The 19,797-nt window shown below is 41.1% G+C and overlaps 1 protein-coding gene across 7 annotated transcripts in view; it reads left to right on the top strand.

The window, feature by feature from the left end:
- LOC130277345 (immunoglobulin superfamily member 1-like) overlaps nucleotides 1-19,797 on the top strand; it is an 83,084-nt gene that overhangs the window by 56,237 nt on the left and 7,050 nt on the right. For 2 of the 7 annotated variants that reach the window (XM_056527982.1, XM_056527992.1), the window contains 8 exons: nucleotides 5,345-5,486; nucleotides 5,561-5,619; nucleotides 7,950-7,985; nucleotides 12,500-12,772; nucleotides 15,042-15,326; nucleotides 16,125-16,403; nucleotides 17,340-17,426; nucleotides 17,718-17,814. In XM_056527982.1, the coding sequence (XP_056383957.1) occupies nucleotides 5,592-5,619; nucleotides 7,950-7,985; nucleotides 12,500-12,772; nucleotides 15,042-15,326; nucleotides 16,125-16,403; nucleotides 17,340-17,426; nucleotides 17,718-17,814 (1,085 nt within the window). In that variant the 5' untranslated portion in view covers nucleotides 5,345-5,486; nucleotides 5,561-5,591. Of the gene's footprint in view, nucleotides 1-3,061; nucleotides 3,128-4,774; nucleotides 4,942-5,344; nucleotides 5,487-5,560; nucleotides 5,620-7,949; nucleotides 7,986-12,499; nucleotides 12,773-15,041; nucleotides 15,327-16,124; nucleotides 16,404-17,339; nucleotides 17,427-17,717; nucleotides 17,815-19,797 lie in introns of those variants that run through there. The other 5 variants (XM_056528019.1, XM_056527976.1, XM_056528008.1 and 2 more) reach the window with 4 other exon arrangements.

Genomic DNA, 19,797 nt, shown 5'->3' with positions numbered 1-19,797 from the left:
TGTTACGTTCCCCGAGGGGTATAGTTTCCAAAATGGTATGTCATGTGTTTTTTTTTTGCTGTCCTGGCACCATAGGGGCTTCCTAAATGCGGCATGCCCCCAGAGCAAAATTCGCTTTCAAAAAGCCAAATGTGACTCCTTCTCTTCTGAGACCTCTAGTGCGCCAGCAGAGCACTTTTCACCCCCATATGGGGTGTTTTCTGAATCGGGAGAAATTGGGCTTCAAATTTCGGGGGGTATTTTCCGCTATTACCCTTTTTAAAAATGTAAACATTTTGGGAAAACAAGCATTTTAGGTAAAACATTTTTTTTTTTTTTTACATATGCAAAAGTCGTGAAACACCTGTAGGGCATTAAGGTTCACGTTACCCCTTGTTACGTTCCCCGAGGGGTCTAGTTTCCAAAATGGTATGCCATGTGTTTTTTTTTTGCTGTTCTGGCACCATGGGGGCTTCCTAAATGCGGCATGCCCCCAGAGCAAAATTTGTTTTCAAAAAGCCAAATGTGACTCCTTCTCTTCTGAGACCTGTAGTGCGCCAGCAGAGCACTTTTCACCCCCATGCGAGGTGTTTTCTGTATCGGGAGAAATTGGGCTTCAAATTTTGGGGGGTATTTTCTGCTATTACCCTTTTTAAAAATTTAAAATTTTTGGGAAACCAAGCATTTTAGGTAAAAAATATATATATTTTTTTTACATATGCAAAAGTCGTGAAACACCTGTGGGGTATTAAGGTTCACTTTACCCCTTGTTACGTTCCCTGAGGGGTCTAGTTTCCAAAATGGTATGCCATGTGTTTTTTTTTTGCTGTCCTGGCACCATAGGGGCTTCCTAAATGCGACATGCCCCCCAAAAACCATTCGTCGCTCCTTCCCTTCTGAGCCCTCTACTGCGCCCGCCGAACAATTAACATAGACATATGAGGTATGTGCTTACTCGAGAGAAGTTGGGTTTCAAATACAAGTAAAAATTTTCTCCTTTTTACCCCTTGCAAAAATTCAAAAATTGGGTCTACAAGAACATGCGAGTGTAAAAAATGAAGATTTTGAATTTTCTCCTTCACTTTGCTGCTATTCCTGTGAAACACCTAAAGGGTTAATACACTTACTGAATGTCATTTTGAATACTTTGGGGGGTGTAGTTTTTATAATGGGGTCTTTTATGGGGTATCTCTAATATGAAGACCCTTCAAATCCACTTCAAAACTGAACTGGTCCCTGAAAAATAGTGAGTTTGAAAATTTTGTGAAAAATTTAAAAATTGCTGCTGAACTTTGAAGCCCTCTGGTGTCTTCCAAAAGTAAAAACTCATAAATTTTATGATGCAAACATAAAGTAGACATATTGTATATGTGAACCCAAAAAAAATATATTTTGAATATCCATTTTCCTTACAAGCAGAGAGCTTCAAAGTTAGAAAAATGCAAAATTTTCATTTTTTTCATAAAATTTTGGGATTTTTCACCAAGAAAGGATGCAAGTTACCATAAAATTTTACCACTAAGTTAAAGTAGAATATGTCACGAAAAAACAGTCTCGGAATCAGAATGATAACTAAAAGCATCCCAGAGTTATTAATGTTTAAAGTGACAGTGGTCAGAATTGCAAAAAACGCTCCGGTCCTTAAGGTATAAAATGGCCTGGTCCTTAAGGGGTTAAATTAACCCCTAGAAAAGTTTGGCTAACAGGGGTCCTCCTTCAGGTCCTGTCTGCAGTCCTGCTTGTAGATTGTCTCCTGTAGTAGCCTGGCAGAGATAAAAGTCAGGAAATCAGGTGACCTCAGCTCAGCACAGTGTATAGAGTGTACAGTAGAGTTCAGAGAGCTGAGGGAGGTGTGTGCGGTCTCAGCCAATCACAGCCCATCTCACACTGAATTGCTCTGGGCTGTGTGTAGCAGTGTGAGGGAGGAAGTTCTCTCAGGCAGGGCTTAAGATGATGTCACGTCTGCTGGGGAACGCCCCTTCCTAGTCTTTGGAACTCACTGAACTGGGCAGAAGATACAGAACAATATCAATGTAGAAACCTGGAAAATAATAAAAATAAAGGCAGGGAGTTGTTTATCATGATGGGGGAGTGAACTGGGAGGCACAAAAAATGTATCAAGATCATGACATGTGCTCTTTAACAGAATGGGGGACAGGTGACTTCATTTAAAAGATGTGTTTGCTGATTGTTGCCCACACAGCAGTACAGTCACAGTGAGTGCAGCTACACATACTTTCCTCCTATTGTTGATAGTTCATTGTCTAGAACTGTGAACAAGGCGCGGAAAGGAGCAGGAGGGAATATGAGAAGGAGATAAGTTTCTAAATGAATCTAATTTCAAAAACATTTAATTTGATGTTCACTACAAGGTTGACCCCTTAAGGACGCAGCCCTTTTTCACCTTAAGGACTGATCCCTTTTTCGCAATTCTGACCACCGTCACTTTACGCATTAATAACTCTAAAACACTTTTACCGAATATTCTGAGATTGTTTTTTCGTGACATATTCTACTTTATTTTGGTGTTAAATTTTCGGCGTTTCTTGCATCCTTTTTTGGTGAAAAATCCCCAAATTTCATGAAAATTTAGAAAATTTTGCATTTTTCAAACTTTGAAGCTCTCTACTTGTAAGGAAAATGGATATTCCAAATAAATGTTATTTTTCTTCACAAATACAATATGTCCACTTTTATGTTGGCATCATAAAATGGACATATTTTTACTTTTTGAAAAAATTTGAGGGCTACAAAGTAGAGCAGCAATTTTCAAAAATGTCATGAAAATTGCAAAATCTGAAGGGACAGATGTTACAGAACTACAACTCCCAGCATGCCTGGGCATTCTAAGCATGCTGAGAGTTGTAGTTTGTCAACATCTGGAGGGCTACCATTTGGGCACCACTGTAACAGTGGTCTCCAAACTGTGACCCTCCAGATGTTGCAAAACTACAACCCCCAGTATGCCCAGACAGCCTTTGGCTTTCTGGGCATGCTGGGAGTTGCAGTTTGGCCTTCCTAGTGGTTGCCACAGTAAAGATCACTTTACTTTCACTTTCATTCCCCCCCCCCCCCACCGTAGTTTCCCTACCTGATCCGGGATCTCTGCAGTCTCCATGATGATCTTCGGTCCCCACGCCATTTTCAGGTAAGGTACCGGTCTCCATCTTCTCCCCCCTGTTCTGCCCGACATCCAGGGGTGGGCAGAACGGGGAGTTTCCATGGCAACCCCCTGTCCTGCGCTGCCATTGGTCAGAACTCAGTTCTGACTAATGGCAGGGCATAGGAGGAGATCGCAGAACAGCGACCTTGCTCCTATCCTGCAGGATGATCGGGGGTGTCACTGACAACTCTGATCATCCCAAATTTCTGGGTGATTGGTTCACCAGAGTCCCGATCAGCCCGTAATAGCAGAAAATCACATGTCTGAATTGACATGCGATTTTCTGCGATCGCTGACATGGGGGGGTCTCAGGACCCCCCTCGGCGATGTGCCGGGATGCCTGCGGGAATCCCGGTCTGGTCCCCAACCGGCTAGCGGCGGGGACCGGAATTCCCATGGGCGTATGCATACGCCCCACGTCCTGAACAATTTAAAGGAGTATTCTAGATATAAACATCTTATCCCCTATCCAAAGGATAGGGGAAAAGATGTCTGATCGTGGGGGGCCGCAGCTTGGACCCCCACGTGATATCCGTGCAGCACCCGCATGTGGAACCTTTTAACATTTGGCCACAGTGCTTTTGGAAAAGACATAATGAAAGGCAATAGGAACACTGCAACATGACACCACAAAGCCACAACCAATAGGACATTTTGAGGTTGATATACAGTACTGTTTATTCTTTTTGATGTGCTGAACACAGGCATTGACATACATTCAATACTACTGATAAACATACATTTCAGAAAAAAGATTTGCTGTAAAAGTCAATGGGTGGCTGTAATGAATTACATGACATACAATTGCATATGTTTCTTTTTAATAAACAGTTCATAATAAGTCTGGCAGAAGGAGATAGAAAGAAATACACATGTTTACTTAAAAAAATGTTGTAAGCATAGCATAAGTTCAAACATGCACTTTTTCCAGATCCCTTAAATAGTTGTAATTTATAATTAGTATGCTTGAAAAAGACACATGCTTACTGCCTAAAGATAACTCCTGACATGCCTAATGCATTCAACTTCTGTAGAAAACCAGACACCTGACGGACCCTACTACAGTCAATGGGATCCGCTGGGGCCTGGCGGTTTCAGTTGTGACCCGACTTGTTCATGGTCTGTTCAGCGCAAAAAAAGCCAGACATACCCTGAACAAGTCAGAGTACAATGGCAGTGTGAATGGAGCCTTAGAGACATGTCAGCAGTGATCGGTGGGGCCCAGCTACTGCGATGGGACAGAAGTACTTGCCTTCGTTCTGCTAGGCTTCCCTACTAAAGCCAAGTGCACAGACACAGTGAATGTCTAGAAGACTTTCATTTCATCTGTATAAGGGGGAAATTGCACTCAGCAATACAGTGCATAGGGAAAGTTCACTACTAGTTTACACATGATGATCTAGGTAATTATAAACACCCCTATACTATGAGCCAATTCGTTCTATGAGGGAAAATATTTCTTCATGACTCCATAAGCCAATTGGATTTGATCAACATTCAAAAAAGTTTTATACACTATTGAGTATTGTAAAAGCTCCGCCCACCCCCTTCCGCCCCCTAAGGAATGTGAGCATACTTACTTTCCTAGCCTTCTGCAGCTCTAGCATAATGGCTTCTCTGGTTTTTCTTCAGCCAGTCTTGGTTAACTGTTTTCTTCAGATGACAGGTCATATTGACATATGACTATTGCAGCCAGTCCCAGGCTTCAGCATCATAAGTATTGGTACATCATCACTGCATCCAGAAGTACAGTGACCAGCCAGAGGACCAGGGAATCCTAAACATGGGATCGGCATTTGGTAATTATCCAGATTTCTTTTTTTCTTTTTCACATACAAATTTAGAATAGTTTTTCCAATAGTTCTTTTTCTAATGTGGATACTAGAGATGAGCGAACTTACAGTAAATTCGATTTGTCACGAACTTCTCAGCTCGGCAGTTGATGACTTTTCCTGCATAAATTAGTTCAGCTTTCCGGTGCTCCAGTGGGCTGGAAAAGGTGGATACAGTCCTAGGAAAGAGTCTCCTAGGACTGTATTGTCATCTAGCTCAGTTTTTCCCTCTGCCAAGATAGTAAAATACTTGGGTGAAACTAATGCCAGAAGAATGGGATCGTTCCTTAAATCCGGAGTGTCATGTGATATGCTTAACTAGTCCAGAAGCAGGATAGGAGAACGTCTTCTGAATCATTTTTCTATTCAGGGCTGAAACTATTCATTAGAAAAAGGATAAAGACCGATGACACCTGATACATTCATCCATCAGTTGTTTTATCACATAAGAACAAAAAGCTGGTCTCCTTGGGATGGTTATATAGGGACCCAGTCTTGAAGTTCATTAAATGGTAGGAATGCTTTATATAATACTTATTTCAAGCTTCAGTAGGTTAAAATGTACTAAACCGCTTGTATTTTTCAGGACAAAGTTTCCACTGAAGACTTAGTAAACCATGTCTGGTGCCAACAACATCTTCATAGGTAAACTGTGAATGTATATCTACATACTGAAAGATACATTTCTTGTAAGCAATGTAAGCACGTCATATAGTCATATTACTTATCCAGTGTATTATCCGATATTCTCAGGGAAACTTGAGGAGCTATTTCTTTAAAGGGTACCTCTCATCAAATAAACTTTTGATATATTTTAGATTACTGAATGTTGAATAACTTTCCAATAGCATGTTAATGAAAAATATGCTTCTTTCTATTGTATTTTTCCCGATCAGTCCCAGGCATTTCTGACTCATGCTGGAGTCCTAAACCCTCAGAGCTGCCAGCCTGCTTAGTTCACAGCCAAACAGGCTGTGAACAAAGCAGGCTGGCAGCTCTGAGTGTTCTCCTTTGTGAACAAAGCAGACTGGCAGCTCGTAGTGTTTAGGACTCCAGCATGAGTCTGAAATGCTTGCTGCCAGGACTGGTAGGGAGACCCCTAGTGGTCATTTCTTCAAAGTGGAAAATTAAATAGAAAGAAGCATATTTTTTAATAACATGCAATTGTAAAGTTATTCTGCATACATTAATCTATAATATATCAAAAGTTTTTTTGATGAGAGGTACCTTTTAAATATTCATACTGGAGTGGTGTATCTTATTGTATTTAAGCTGAAGAGATACAAAAGAAGAGAAAGTACGAAATTGCATTGCTACAGTCATGGACATATCCACCACAAAGTCTGTGTGTCATACGGTATATGCAGAGTATGATGCATATTTGCTCTGGACTTGATACATGTTTCTTCTTCTGCATTGTAAAAGGTAAAATTTACTCAGCAAATATCCATCCAACTCTCCGTTAATGATGCGCAGACTTTATAGTAAATTTAGTTTATGGCATAATATTAAAGCATAGGTGATTCCACCCATAAAATGTATGATTTTCTGAGACAGAATTGCATTCGTATTATAGCTGCAAATAATGTTGTGACCGTGGGTCTGATAAGCCAAATGCAACACAGAGTTCTTATTGTGTTTACTCAGTACACTGTAGATATACGTCAGCATTCTGTCAATAAGGGAAGCTGATCTATACGGTGGTGTACTTGCCAAAATGTTGTCAACTAGTGAAGATGTTTGGGCCATTTCCTACATGTTTAAACATTTGTGTTGTAGGATTTACCAGTTACAGCACACCACAATTTTTAGCCTTTCTAAATAAATGTATACCGTATTTTTAACCCTATAGGACACACCGGCACATAAGACGCACCCAATTTTAAAGGTGCAAAATCTAGAAAAGAAAGATTCTGAACCCAACAGTGATCTTCAACCTGCGGACCTCCAGATGTTGCAAAACTAAAACTCCCAGCATGCCCGGACAGCCATTGGCTGTCCGGGCATGCTGGGAGTTGTAGTTTTGCAACATCTGGAGGTCCGCAGGTTGAAGACCACTGGATAGGAGGTAATACTCACGTGTCCCCACCGCTCCAGACCTGTCACCGCTGCCCTGGATGTCGCTCCATCACTGTCGCCGCGTCCCAATGGTGTCCCCGACGCTCTGGACGTCTGTCTCCCCGGGATCCACGCTCTCCATTGCCGTCATCATGTCGCTACGCACACCACTCCTATTGGATGACGGGACGGCGTGTGCGACGACGTGATGACGTCGAAGGAGAGCACCCGACATGCAGGGGATCCCGGCACGGAGCAGACACCGAGGAGGCAGGTAAGGTCCCTCACAGTGTCCTGTAAACTGTTCGGGACGCCGCTATTTCACCGCGGCAGTCCCGAACAGCCCGACTGAGCAGCCAGGTTAGTGTCACTCTCGCTTCAGACGCGGCGGTCAGCTTTGATCGCCGCGCCTGAAGGGTTAATACAGGGCATCACCGCGATCGGTGATGTCCTGTATTAGCCGCAGATCCCAGCCGTTGATGGCCGCAGGGACCGCCACGATTGGTGTGTATTTGCCGTATAAGACGCACCAACTTCCCCAAACCCCCCCCCCCCTTCCCCAGTGGGGAAGAAAAAGTGCGTCTTATATGGCGAAAAATACGGTACATAGTCCAGGCCTCTTAGGCCTATGACACTGAACTGTAGAGTATAACTATAGTCACATCCTGAGGAAACTATCATAGGGAACAGCAGGAGCGGGGATAAGAGCGTACTAATACTAGCCGCAGTTTTTGGTGCAGACTATTTAAATTAAATTTTAAAAAATTTAAATAACTATGGGAAAGATTTATCAAACCTTTCTCAGAGAAAAAATGGAGCAGTTGTCCATAGCAACGAATGTCAGTCTCATAACATTTTATGTTGATTAGTTTTTCAACCAGTGTGGACATTAACACTGAGTTATTTATCTTTTATAGTGTTTTTACTTGGAAACACAGCTATGATGAATACAGGTAATGGGCTTTTTGATGAAGATTTATAACAGAAAATCGATCCATGCAAGTGATTTAAATATTCAACATAGTAATAGTTGTTGAGGTTAGGTACACCAAAAACTATATAAACATGTTGCAGGTGTCTATGCATTGTTTGATTTTTATAATTTGTACTGGCTCTGAAAATTCACATGTCCTATTGTATCATTCTTCTCATACAGTAAAAACATGACCTAGTCTTTTATAAGCCAAACAATGATTAGTGATACTACAAGCTGCCATACAGCTGCAATGTGCACAGCTACGATATACTCAAAGACAATGGCCCACATTTATCATTGTAGGTGTAAGTGAAGCATTTTTTTACACCCTTTTTATTGTGTGCTGGTAATGTGTAGGAGAACCAAATTTATTAAATGTTCACAGAGCATTTGATAAATTTTGTGCAGGTCACATTTTCTCAAATTTCTCTCTTCACATACACCAAAAAGCTATGCCAGGTCTGGGCTGGTGTAGTTTTAGAGACTTTTCAGTGGCTTTGCGCCTTTTTTGCACTTTTTTACAAAAGGCGCAGTTCATAAATCCCTTCTATATCATGTGTATTGCCAAAATCAGTGGATCGCAACTCAAAATCAGTGGATTGCAACTCAAAATCAGCAGAAATGTGTAAACAAAAAGGCGCAAAAAAGGCGCAAATAAACCCTGCTTGCGCCTTTTTGTGCCTCTTGTAGACACAAAAAACTGTCTAAAAACAATGATAAATGTCGGCCATTTTGTCCAGTTGACAACTTTGAGAGATGGTGAAACATTGGACTAAGAGAAGCATAATGGTCGTTTCGATGAACTACCCACCATCTAAGCCGTTTTTATTAATCTGTTAGGAAGTGGTCACATGAGGGCACACACTTACAGCAAACAGGCTCCAAATGGCCCAGAAAGACCACCTGTAGAAAGGAATGTTGGATTCACCAACAAGCATGAGCAGTTTCCAGTTTCCTTGTCCATAACCCAGATACAGGTGGCACCTTCATTCCAAACCCCTTCACTGCCTGGACCATTACATGTTTTTCCATCAACAGCCAGCCACCATGACTTTCATTTGTAGTCTTGCCATGAATTAGAAACCTGGAATTTCTATGAACTGGAACATTAACAATGAATATATGTTCAGTTATGCATCCAACAATGGTCGAGTTCTAGTATAAAAGCCCCATGGTGAGCCTTTCAATTCTGCTTTTACTGTGGAGTTACACATTGTCCCAACTGCTGGTGTGATGATCTGGGAGCCATCACATATGACCGTCAGTCACCCCGAGCAGTGATACGAGGGACACTACCAGCTCAGTGTTATGTGCAGAACATCCTGCAGCCACATGTGTTGCCTCTTATGGCAGGGCTTTCAACTGGCGTTTTTTTTAGCATGATAGTGCTCTCCCACAAACAACAAAGGTTTCCCAGAAAAGTCTCTATTTGCTACCATTTTTTGGCCTGACATTTATTGTGGCCAGCTCTGGCAAACTATGGCTGTGCAGGATCTACAGGCCCAGCTGCAACATCTGTGGACAAGGTGCCACAGGATTCCTCCATGTACAGCCATATCTCGTCTTGTATCCAGGCTAAAGGCAGTGCAAAAGTACTAGAGCGTCCTTTCAGCTGTACATTTTTCCCAATAAACCTATCATTTATCATGATCTCTTACGTATATTATCATCTTTACATTCACACATGTAAAGTTTAATTAGATTCTAACAACTCCTTCCTGGTGTTTTTTTGTTTTTTTTTGTCAATAAGTGTGTATTTTTTATGAACTACAACCAGATACTGAAACATCTCTTTTTCTAGTCATTTTTTTTTCTATCTTCTGTACATGATCAGAGGAGAAGCCATCTTCCCTGATTTCTAGCTCTGAAAACATTCCTTGAGGAGGAATTGGCATAGTTATAGGTCATGCAATGGTCCCTGGGAAATGGGTATACAAATTAATTATCCTCTAGAAGGAAGAACAATTGTTTCCCTTGTGCCATCCAATGGAGGTAGCTACTACATAAGTCAATGTTCTACCTATAAAAGAGCTTATAAACATGATTGGGAATAATCAGCTAAACCAGCATCTCATCCAATAGGAAGAGAACCTCTTTGTAAAAAGTTGTTTCAGAGTTCTTGTTCCTTATCAGTAAAGAACAGAGGGGATAATGTGTCTCAATAGAATTCAATGGGAAGAAAACATGAAAATATTAAAAGCCCATTTTTTTCTGTCTACATCTCAAATTTTTTTTATGTGAGCCTTGTACTTCAGCAGTTGCAAGCTGGGCAAAAACACAACTATTGAAAGTGTTTTTGAAAATGAAATAAAATCCATGTTTATTGTACTGTCCTTAAAAAGAGAGTCCCTCTCCGTGTTGTTCGTCTGTCAATCTTATCTTTTCCGCCTATGGTGATTCTATGTTACCTTCCATATTACTGTTTTTTGTTTTTTGTTTGTTTGTTTTTTTTGTACTGGTTGCACTGTTATTCAGAAAGGTTCATTGAATTTGTAGTTTCTCTACCTACTGGGCTTTTTTCTGCCTAAAGTGTTGAGCTAATCACTAGAACACAAGCAGGCTCAGCTCCAATGTACCATATTGCACAACCAAAACAAAGGAAAAAGTACACCATATAGCACGCACCCAATCAAGTATAACAATCTTTATTGAATTAACACAAGAAATAATCTACAGCATGTCTAATCAGAATAATCCCCATTAAAAGCATTTAAAATACGCATAAGTGTCCTCCCACAACAGGGAGAAGCCCCTAGGGGCTTCACCCTGTGGTGGGGGGGGGGCACTTACGTGTCTTTTAAATGTTTTTAATGGGGATTTGTCTGATTAGACATGCTGTAGATTATTTCTTGTGTTATTTCAATAAAGATTGTTATACTTGATTGGGTGCGCGCTATATGGTGTACTTTTTCCTTTGTTTTGGTAAGTGTTGAGCTAGACATGTCTAAACTCACGGCCTTTTTGTGACTTTACTCTGTCATGCTTAGGCGATGGATGCTTTTTTGGACTGCTTTATAATGTGTGTGCTAATGTTTTTTTCTGTAATGTGAAAGCTTGTTTAATAAAAAAAATACAGTATCCTGTACATACAGACCCCATGTGTGCATACTAGTGAATCACCTATATGAAACTAATGAATATGTCTACTGGTGATGACATGTAAATGGATAGGACAATGCATTGTGTGTGTTCTCTAGTCCTTGTTGGACCTTTTTGATAGGTTCCTTGATAGCTCATAATGCAATGTTTTCTTTGCACAACAATGATTCATACTGACATATTTTGCAAGAGGAACTAAATTTACTAATCACGTAATGTCCAAACCGTCATTATGAACATGGAAAACATAACCCATTTATAGTAAGAAAGGAAGTAGCAGTGAATGCACAACTGATGCTTTAGAATGTTTTAAATACATTTTCCCACAATCAATATATATCACGTATCCACAGCATAGGTAATATATGTGTATGTGCTAGGGACCCTACACATGTGACCCCCTACCCATTGATCACTAGAACAGGAGTCTTAAGTCCCCCTGATCTTCTTCGCCTCATGAATATATTAGGAGCTTGTATGGAACATCGGTCAGGTGTGCAACCTGCTGCTCCATTCATTGTTTATGGGGCTATGAGGAACAGCCAGGTTCACCATTGGTATGTTTCTCTCTGCCCTCATAGACATCTCATGAAGCAAAACAACACATGCTTGACCACCACTACATTTAGAGAACGTTCACATGTACAGGATCCTGCGCAGATTTGATGCGCAGGATTTGTAACTGCAGATTAGAAGTTGTGCTCATTTATTTAGTTTACATTGAAATCTGCAGCAGAAAATCCTGTGCATCAAATCTGCATATGTGTGAATGTACCCTTAAACTCCACCTCATGTGGTCAAGTCTTAGGAGGTTCGGAGGGGACTCATGACCCTATTCTAGTGATTGATGGGTTACCAATGGTTTAGCTCCTAGTGATCACACATACTGTTAATAGGTGATAAATGTCACTTGTATAAGGGTGGGTTCACGTGTAGTATTTTGGTCAGTATCTATGAAAAAAATGTGCAAATCATTCTGAAATAGTTATTGTGTGAACCCAGCTTAAGTATAGCAAAGACTTTCAAAGATAAATGAATTACTTTATTGTTAACCAATTATGTAATGATGTAAATCACAAATATGTATTTTATAGCCTCCTCCATTATAAAAATACAACGTTTTCTCAAATTACAGTGACTATTTAAGTGTATGTATTGCTAGGTAAGGTGACATGCTACCTGTTTATCCAAAGGAACATATAACCTATGGGTGCAAAGGGCATAAGATGAAACCCAGCAGACCATATCTGCAGATAATCTTGCTGGCAGATCCCAAAAAAGTTGGTTTGATCTGCTAACAGATATCTCAGGTTCATATCACTTTATACAGTAGATGAAAGCTTTGGTGATATGAGTCCCACTAGAGGAAACTAACTCACTGTTCATTTTCAGAAGCACAAAAACCTTTTCTTCGTCTGGAACCTGAGCAGCCAGGGTACATTGTTGGAGAATCTTTAACACTGAGATGTATTGCTGAAATGCCAACAAGGATCACTGGTTACAGCTTCTTCAAAGATGTCATACCGATAGCTATCAATTCTTCCTCAAACAGACTGACCATATCATCTCTTTCCTTAACGGATGCTGGAAATTATTTTTGCACCTACTACATAGCATCTGCGGGCACACAAACAGAAAGCCAGTACATAGACCTAAAAGTGTTTGGTGAGTGATATACACATTGAGGGACATTTATCATTGTTTGTTTTGGTAAGCAAGTTCTGAAGTCATTTGGTTTAGTTTTGCTTATGTGTGACGTATTTATCATACTATCACAGGGGGTTGATAAATTTGGAGCACATAAGCAAAACAAAAAAGTCGCAGCTGAGACTTTTGTGAGACTTTTAAAATTTGCTCACGTATGGGAGTTTTGTACTCCAGGTCAAACTTGGGTACACTTTAAAAAAAAAAATTTTTGCCTACATGCGACTTTCTCACATCATTAATACCTGACCACTGCAAAGTGAAAACTGATATTTGCTTAGGTAAGGCTGTTTAACTTTTTGCTTACTCACAAAAAAGTCGCACAAAAAAGTGCTTAGGCGCATGTGCGACTTTTGTATGCAAAATAATAGGCTCTAAATACCTTGATAAATGACCCCCATTTTATATACAGTTTATAATGATATTCTTTCAACCTTTTTTGTAAAGCAAAAAGTGATCAGGCTTCTTTGTCTTAGTGATATTTTAATATAATTTAACAGAAACCATGGAAATAAATGTCTCTGTTTTTTAGTTCATTTAGTTATTTACTTCTTATTAGACACACAATTATCGGTTGGATATATTTTCTTGTGTGTTTTTTCATATAAGAAATACAGCTATTTATAACATGTCAGTTCAGGTGTGTTATAAAAGTCTTAAAGGGGTTGTCCTGGGGTAGCCTGTTTTTTTTTTTTTTTTGTAGGTGTCCCAGGCTGCAGGGAACATAACAATCAGGTATACCTGGTCTGCTCCTCCACTGCTGCTGGTCTCCGCAGCTTCAACTTCTTAAATACTTCCGCTGAAATGATGTGCGGACAGGAAATGCCTGCTCAGAATAGACATTTCTATGCTGAGTGGGCATTTCCTGTTCTCATGGCACATCATAGGTGATGGAGCTGACCAGGTAAGTATATCTGTTTGTCATGTTTCCTTCAGCCATGGTCACATGTTTAAAAAATGTTACAAGCCAGACCACCCCTGGAGTGTGTGTGATCTGCAAAGGAAGAGTGGGAAATCACATGAGTAGTTTATTTTCATGTTGAGTGATTGTGCATGCAGTGTGGCCTTGCCATTGTGGGCATAAATGAGTTAATTTTTAGAATTAATGGAAAGTTTAGATGCTCAATCATGCCCAGCTAGTAAAAGTCTTAAAAGTGACATTATTGACTTATATAAACAGGTTCGTTGTCATGTTTTTAGGTTGAGGTCTACCTTCTAGATAAGTGAAGAATACTTCAAGCTGTATTTGCTTCAACTAAAATAAAAAATCCACCCCTTACCCACACCGGCATTCAGGGTAGCTTTTTTTCTGTTTTTACTTTACTCCCAAAAGGGGATTTTGGCATGTGATCAATGCTATTGCAGTGTATTTTGCCTGTCTGCATTAGCCTAGGCCCTCTGGCAGGGCCTAATATGATTCTAAACATCACAGGCCTGGAGGCCATTGTAGGGCCCTGGACTGCCATGACAACTCAAAACGAACCAGATACCCCTAGAGAGGGTTAGGGTCAATCTATACAAAACCCCTTATTTTGAAATCCCATCCCTAAAACATAGCTTTTATTAAGCACTATTAAAATTAATTGTACTGTGAGTCACACTTTTAAAATCACAGTCCCTGTGTGTAATAATTCATTGAATGATTCCTATATGATAATAAATAGATCAGCAAATAGTGGTATCAATGTGATCAAGTATACATGTCCATCATCCAGTGTCCTGCAGCACCTCTGAATTTATACACACACAGAGCACCGCTATAAATATAACAACTATGCCCCCTATGAGAACTCCTCACCATAGTCAAGTTGCACAGGAACAGTCAGGTAACAGGGAGCACTCCTTCTTGTATCTAACCACTTTAATGCCAAGGCCACTACTGACTGCAGCATCTAATGGGTTAAACCACAGGATTAAAGTTAACTCGGGTTTATTCTACTTATATATCATACTGGTGAATAACTCTGTCTTCCCACGTTGCCTATTGTTAGTGAGAATTAGTAATTAAGTGTGGTAAATAAAACATGTATATTTTTTTTTTTAAACTGAACATATGATTCTGAATATATATAAAACTCATCATCGACATACTTTACTAATTCTTATATAGTCCAAATATATCTGAAAAACAGAACAGAAAAAACATGTTGGTTAATAATTTGTATACATATTATGTTAATAAGAAAAAAATTACCTGTTCCTCATAACCATTTTTCTTATCTTTTTACAGAACTGCCACCCACTCCAACCTTATCAGTTGAACCCCAGAAAAATGTCTTTGTTGTCAATCAATCATTGGTAATACGTTGTCAGCTACAGAGAGGACAAAGCGCTACTGAAATCAGCCTGTACAAAAATGAAAGTATAATCTATGAGGCTGATAATTTTGGAGTTTTATCTATTGCAAATACCGAAAAAAGGAATAGTGGAAGCTACACCTGTCAATATAGGACTATCATATCAGGGCGTACAGTGGACTCTCGTTTAAGCAATCAAAAGACTTTGGTTGTTATAGGTACTGTCAATAAACAACCTGCAATAGAAATATTATGATATTTACTGGGGTACCTTGGGCCAAGTAGAAGAATTTAGTTAAAGGGTCCACCCTTCATCATTTAATCATTTTATTATAGTTTTCTAGCCACAATGCCTCTTAACTTCTGCCTTCTTTACTTACTGTTAATACATTTTATATCTCTAAAAATCTCCCAGTTATTGAATGCTGTTACACAGGAACACTTCAGTTATGAAACAGTGGCAAATATGGACTTACAAATTATTCCCCCCCCCCCCTGTACCACATCATTTCCCCTTGATCCCCACATGTGCAATTTTATTCCCCCTTTATTACCCTCTGTGCAAATTCATCATCCGCTCTTTATAAAGTGGCACAAGGGGATAAAGGAGGAATAAAATGGCACGGGGGAAAGGCAGAAGGGATGATAAAGAAGGGAATGATTTGGTACAGGGAGAATAAAGTGGCACAGGGGATCCGGGAAGTAGGGTGGTGAATGATATGGCCGGCGGATGACCAGAAGCAGGAGACCACTGTTTAAACAGCAGTTTTCTGCTTCAGTTCTGGGGCTGCAGCAGCAGTGTGTGTAGTGGAGGCCTGGGCTCCCTGGGAGCCTGGGCCCCTTACTGGGGTATTGGCTGTACCCCCCTGATGGCGACCCTGTGTACAAGGTAGGGCCGGCACATAAGCCTGGTTTTGTCCCCTGTTTTCCCTATTGGGAGTGATGTGTCCCCTATATGATGCATTGGAGCCCACAACTAATTATATATATCATAAAATATTTCTTGTGTTTTTTAGACCTGCCTCCAACCCCAATTTTAAGGTATGCAAACAATGTTCAGAGTCAAAGTGGACAAATAGAGATTGTGTGTGAGATACAGGATCCCTCGTCTCTAATCCATGGATATCGTTTGTATCGGAACGGAGGGGAAATTTTGTCAAGAAGGGATGTGAATCAGTTTGTCATTGACTACAGTCTGAAATTTGATGGATGCTACTCCTGCCGAAGCTTTGTAGATATACTGGGAGAGGAGGTCCTATCACCTAAGAGCACTGAGGTCTTCTTGACTTTAGATGGTGAGATACATTTATTGCCAGGTTATATGTAAAGGTGATGTAAACATTGTTTTTCCCTTAGAGCCTGTAGACAAACTATAGACCATCATAAAATAGTCTGTATACTGTTAGTGGCCACCTAAAAGTTTACTGAACTACCTAAAGATATAGGTAGGGACCAGTAAAAGCAGGAAGTACCTGCGAAACGGTTGTCGTCCCGTTCCTCCACTTCTGTGTTTTATGGCCACGATACCTTAAAATAAAGAAATATGAAGATTTGCTACATTACGTGAGTGCCGTCATCTATTTTCTCTTTATTGCATTGTTCTACCTAGAGATATGATAGCTTGTAAGCTATAACATTTTATTCACCTGGTTATCTATAACTATTTGGTTCTATTCCTGAACCCAAATACAAAATCTATAATGGGCCTGTCTTACCAAATGCCATTTACAATGGTCGTAGAAAGTGGAAGAACGGCACTCCAAATAATACTCAAAACAATACTCTCTTTTTTGGCCATTTACAATGGTGGTGTGTCCTTGTATTGAAGACGGCACAGCTTAACCCAGGAACAAAGACCTGAGTGTGACTGCTACCTTTGCACTTCCTACAGTATTGCCACTGGTACTTCTGATAGAGCAAGATTTCTTTTTACAAAATAAGGCTCTGTGCACACTACCATAAAAGGCACCACTCGTTGGCAGGCCAGTTACACTTAGTGGGAAGAAAAGAACTATTTTTCCTGTTACTTCGAGAGACATCACTATGGAACAGTGACAGACTCCATCATAAGTCAATGGGGAACCTTTGGGTGCCATGTTACTCTATTACAAAACTGCCATCATAATTTTACATCACAACTGAACCCATGAACCCTTGATGTGAACACAGCCTATGCCTTATATTCAAATCTAGCAAATTATGCAATTGTTTTCTCTGTTCCTTAATTTTAGAACGGAACAGTTCCTCATTTTTAGAACGGGACAGAAGAAGCTGTCAAGTGCAAAATTCTACAACTGACTATGGCCTCTCAAAACAAGGTAAAAATTATAAGAGGAACTATGGTACTCTAAGAATTTGCCAGAAAGTGCTATAAAATAACCTGCCCTCTTAAATCACTTGCTTCTTAATGTTATCTGCTATAACTGACCATGGCACCTCCACCACTCTATTTACCAGTTCTCTTCTGTCTCTTTAAAACATGTTAGATAAGGTTATTATACAGGTTTCACTAATATTTGACAGATTATAGATTAGCTATGTTATAATCCAGCATGCTGAATGTGAATCTTGAAATTCCAACATATTTACCAACACATTTTTATACACAGGTTACAAGTTATATGGAAGTGTTCTCGTTGGTAAACTCATCGTCTTGATTTCCATTCTGCTGTATTTTGGGATCTACTTACTCGTTATTCACATAAGGTACATTCGCAATAGAAATATATTCTTGCTGAGTAATTGTATTTTCTTATCTGATGAATAATAAGACTAGGTTTTCACACAGGTTTTTATTTCACACAGGGCTCTGTACACTGAGGACAAGCAGGGCCCTGTACACTGAGGACAAGTTTTTGAGCCAAAGCCAGAAGTGTATTCAAATGGAATAGGACATATAAAGGAAGGACTTATACTTCTTCCTACTGGATCCATTTCTGGTTTTGGCTCAAAGACTGCAAAAATTGCAGTGGCATTTTTAAAAACAGTTTTAAAAACACCAGAAAAAAATAAAAACTGTGTGAAAAGCAGTTGCACAGTTGCACATAACCATTGCTCATCAACAGGGCCGGACTGGGTGTGAAAACCAGCCCTGGAAAAAAATGACATACTAGCCCCCACTGTTTGTCCCCACTGAGGACAAGCAGGGCTCTGTACTTGAGGACAAGCGGGGCTCTGTACTTGAGGACAAGCGGGGCTCTGTACACTGAGGACAAGCAGGGCTCTGTACACTGAGGACAAGCAGGGCTCTGTACACTGAGGACAAGCAGGGCTCCGTACACTGAGGACAAGCAGGGCTCTGTACACTGAGGACAAGCAGGGCTCTGTACACTGAGGACAAGCAGGGCTCTGTACACTGAGGACAAGAAGGGCTCTGTACTTGAGGACAAGCGGGGCTCTGTACTTGAGGACAAGTGGGGCTCTGTACACTGAGGACAAGCAGGGCTCTGTACAGTGAGGACAAGCAGGGCTCTGTACAATGAGGACAAGCGGGGCACTGTACCTGAGGACAAGCAGGGCTCTGTACCTGAGGACAAGCGGGGCTCTGTACCTGAGGGCAAGCGAGGTTCTGTACCTGAGGACAAGTGAGGTTCTGTACCTGAGGACAAGCGGGGCTTGGTACGAGAGAGAGAGAGCAGCCAGGGCTGTTTTCACACAGGTTTTTATTTCACACAGGGCTCTGTACACTGAGGACAAGCAGGGCCCTGTACACTGAGGACAAGTTTTTGAGCCAAAGCCAGAAGTGTATTCAAATGGAATAGGACATATAAAGGAAGGACTTATACTTCTTCCTACTGGATCCATTTCTGGTTTTGGCTCAAAGACTGCAAAAATTGCAGTGGCATTTTTAAAAACAGTTTTAAAAACACCAGAAAAAAATAAAAACTGTGTGAAAAGCAGTTGCACAGTTGCACATAACCATTGCTCATCAACAGGGCCGGACTGGGTGTGAAAACCAGCCCTGGAAAAAAATGACATACTAGCGGGGCTCTGTACACTGAGGACAAGCAGGGCTCTGTACACTGAGGACAAGCAGGGCTCTGTACACTGAGGACAAGCAGGGCTCCGTACACTGAGGACAAGCAGGGCTCTGTACACTGAGGACAAGCAGGGCTCTGTACACTGAGGACAAGAAGGGCTCTGTACTTGAGGACAAGCGGGGCTCTGTACTTGAGGACAAGTGGGGCTCTGTACACTGAGGACAAGCAGGGCTCTGTACAGTGAGGACAAGCAGGGCTCTGTACAATGAGGACAAGCGGGGCACTGTACCTGAGGACAAGCAGGGCTCTGTACCTGAGGACAAGCGGGGCTCTGTACCTGAGGGCAAGCGAGGTTCTGTACCTGAGGACAAGTGAGGTTCTGTACCTGAGGACAAGCGGGGCTTGGTACGAGAGAGAGAGAGCAGCCAGGGCGGCGGGCGCACTGATCGGTGGCACAGTGAACTCAGACGTTACGCTGCTGCATTTAGACGTGAGGTCACGTCACCCCCACGTTGACGTGACCTCACGTCTAAGCGCAGCAACGCGCCACGCCAGAGTTCAAAGCGCCTCTCCCAGGCAGCCGACCACCCAGGGCCGTAAGTAAGAAGCAGGGCCGGCCTGGGACAGTGCAGGGCCAGCCCTCTTTATCCTCTGTGCCAGGCGGCCTATGCGGGCCGCCTGTGCAGCCCGCTGGACCTATTTTCATGTA

Source organism: Hyla sarda, chromosome 1, assembly GCF_029499605.1.
Source record: "Hyla sarda isolate aHylSar1 chromosome 1, aHylSar1.hap1, whole genome shotgun sequence".
Taxonomy (NCBI): domain Eukaryota; kingdom Metazoa; phylum Chordata; class Amphibia; order Anura; family Hylidae; genus Hyla; species Hyla sarda.
This window is presented reverse-complemented; position numbering and strand designations above follow the sequence as displayed.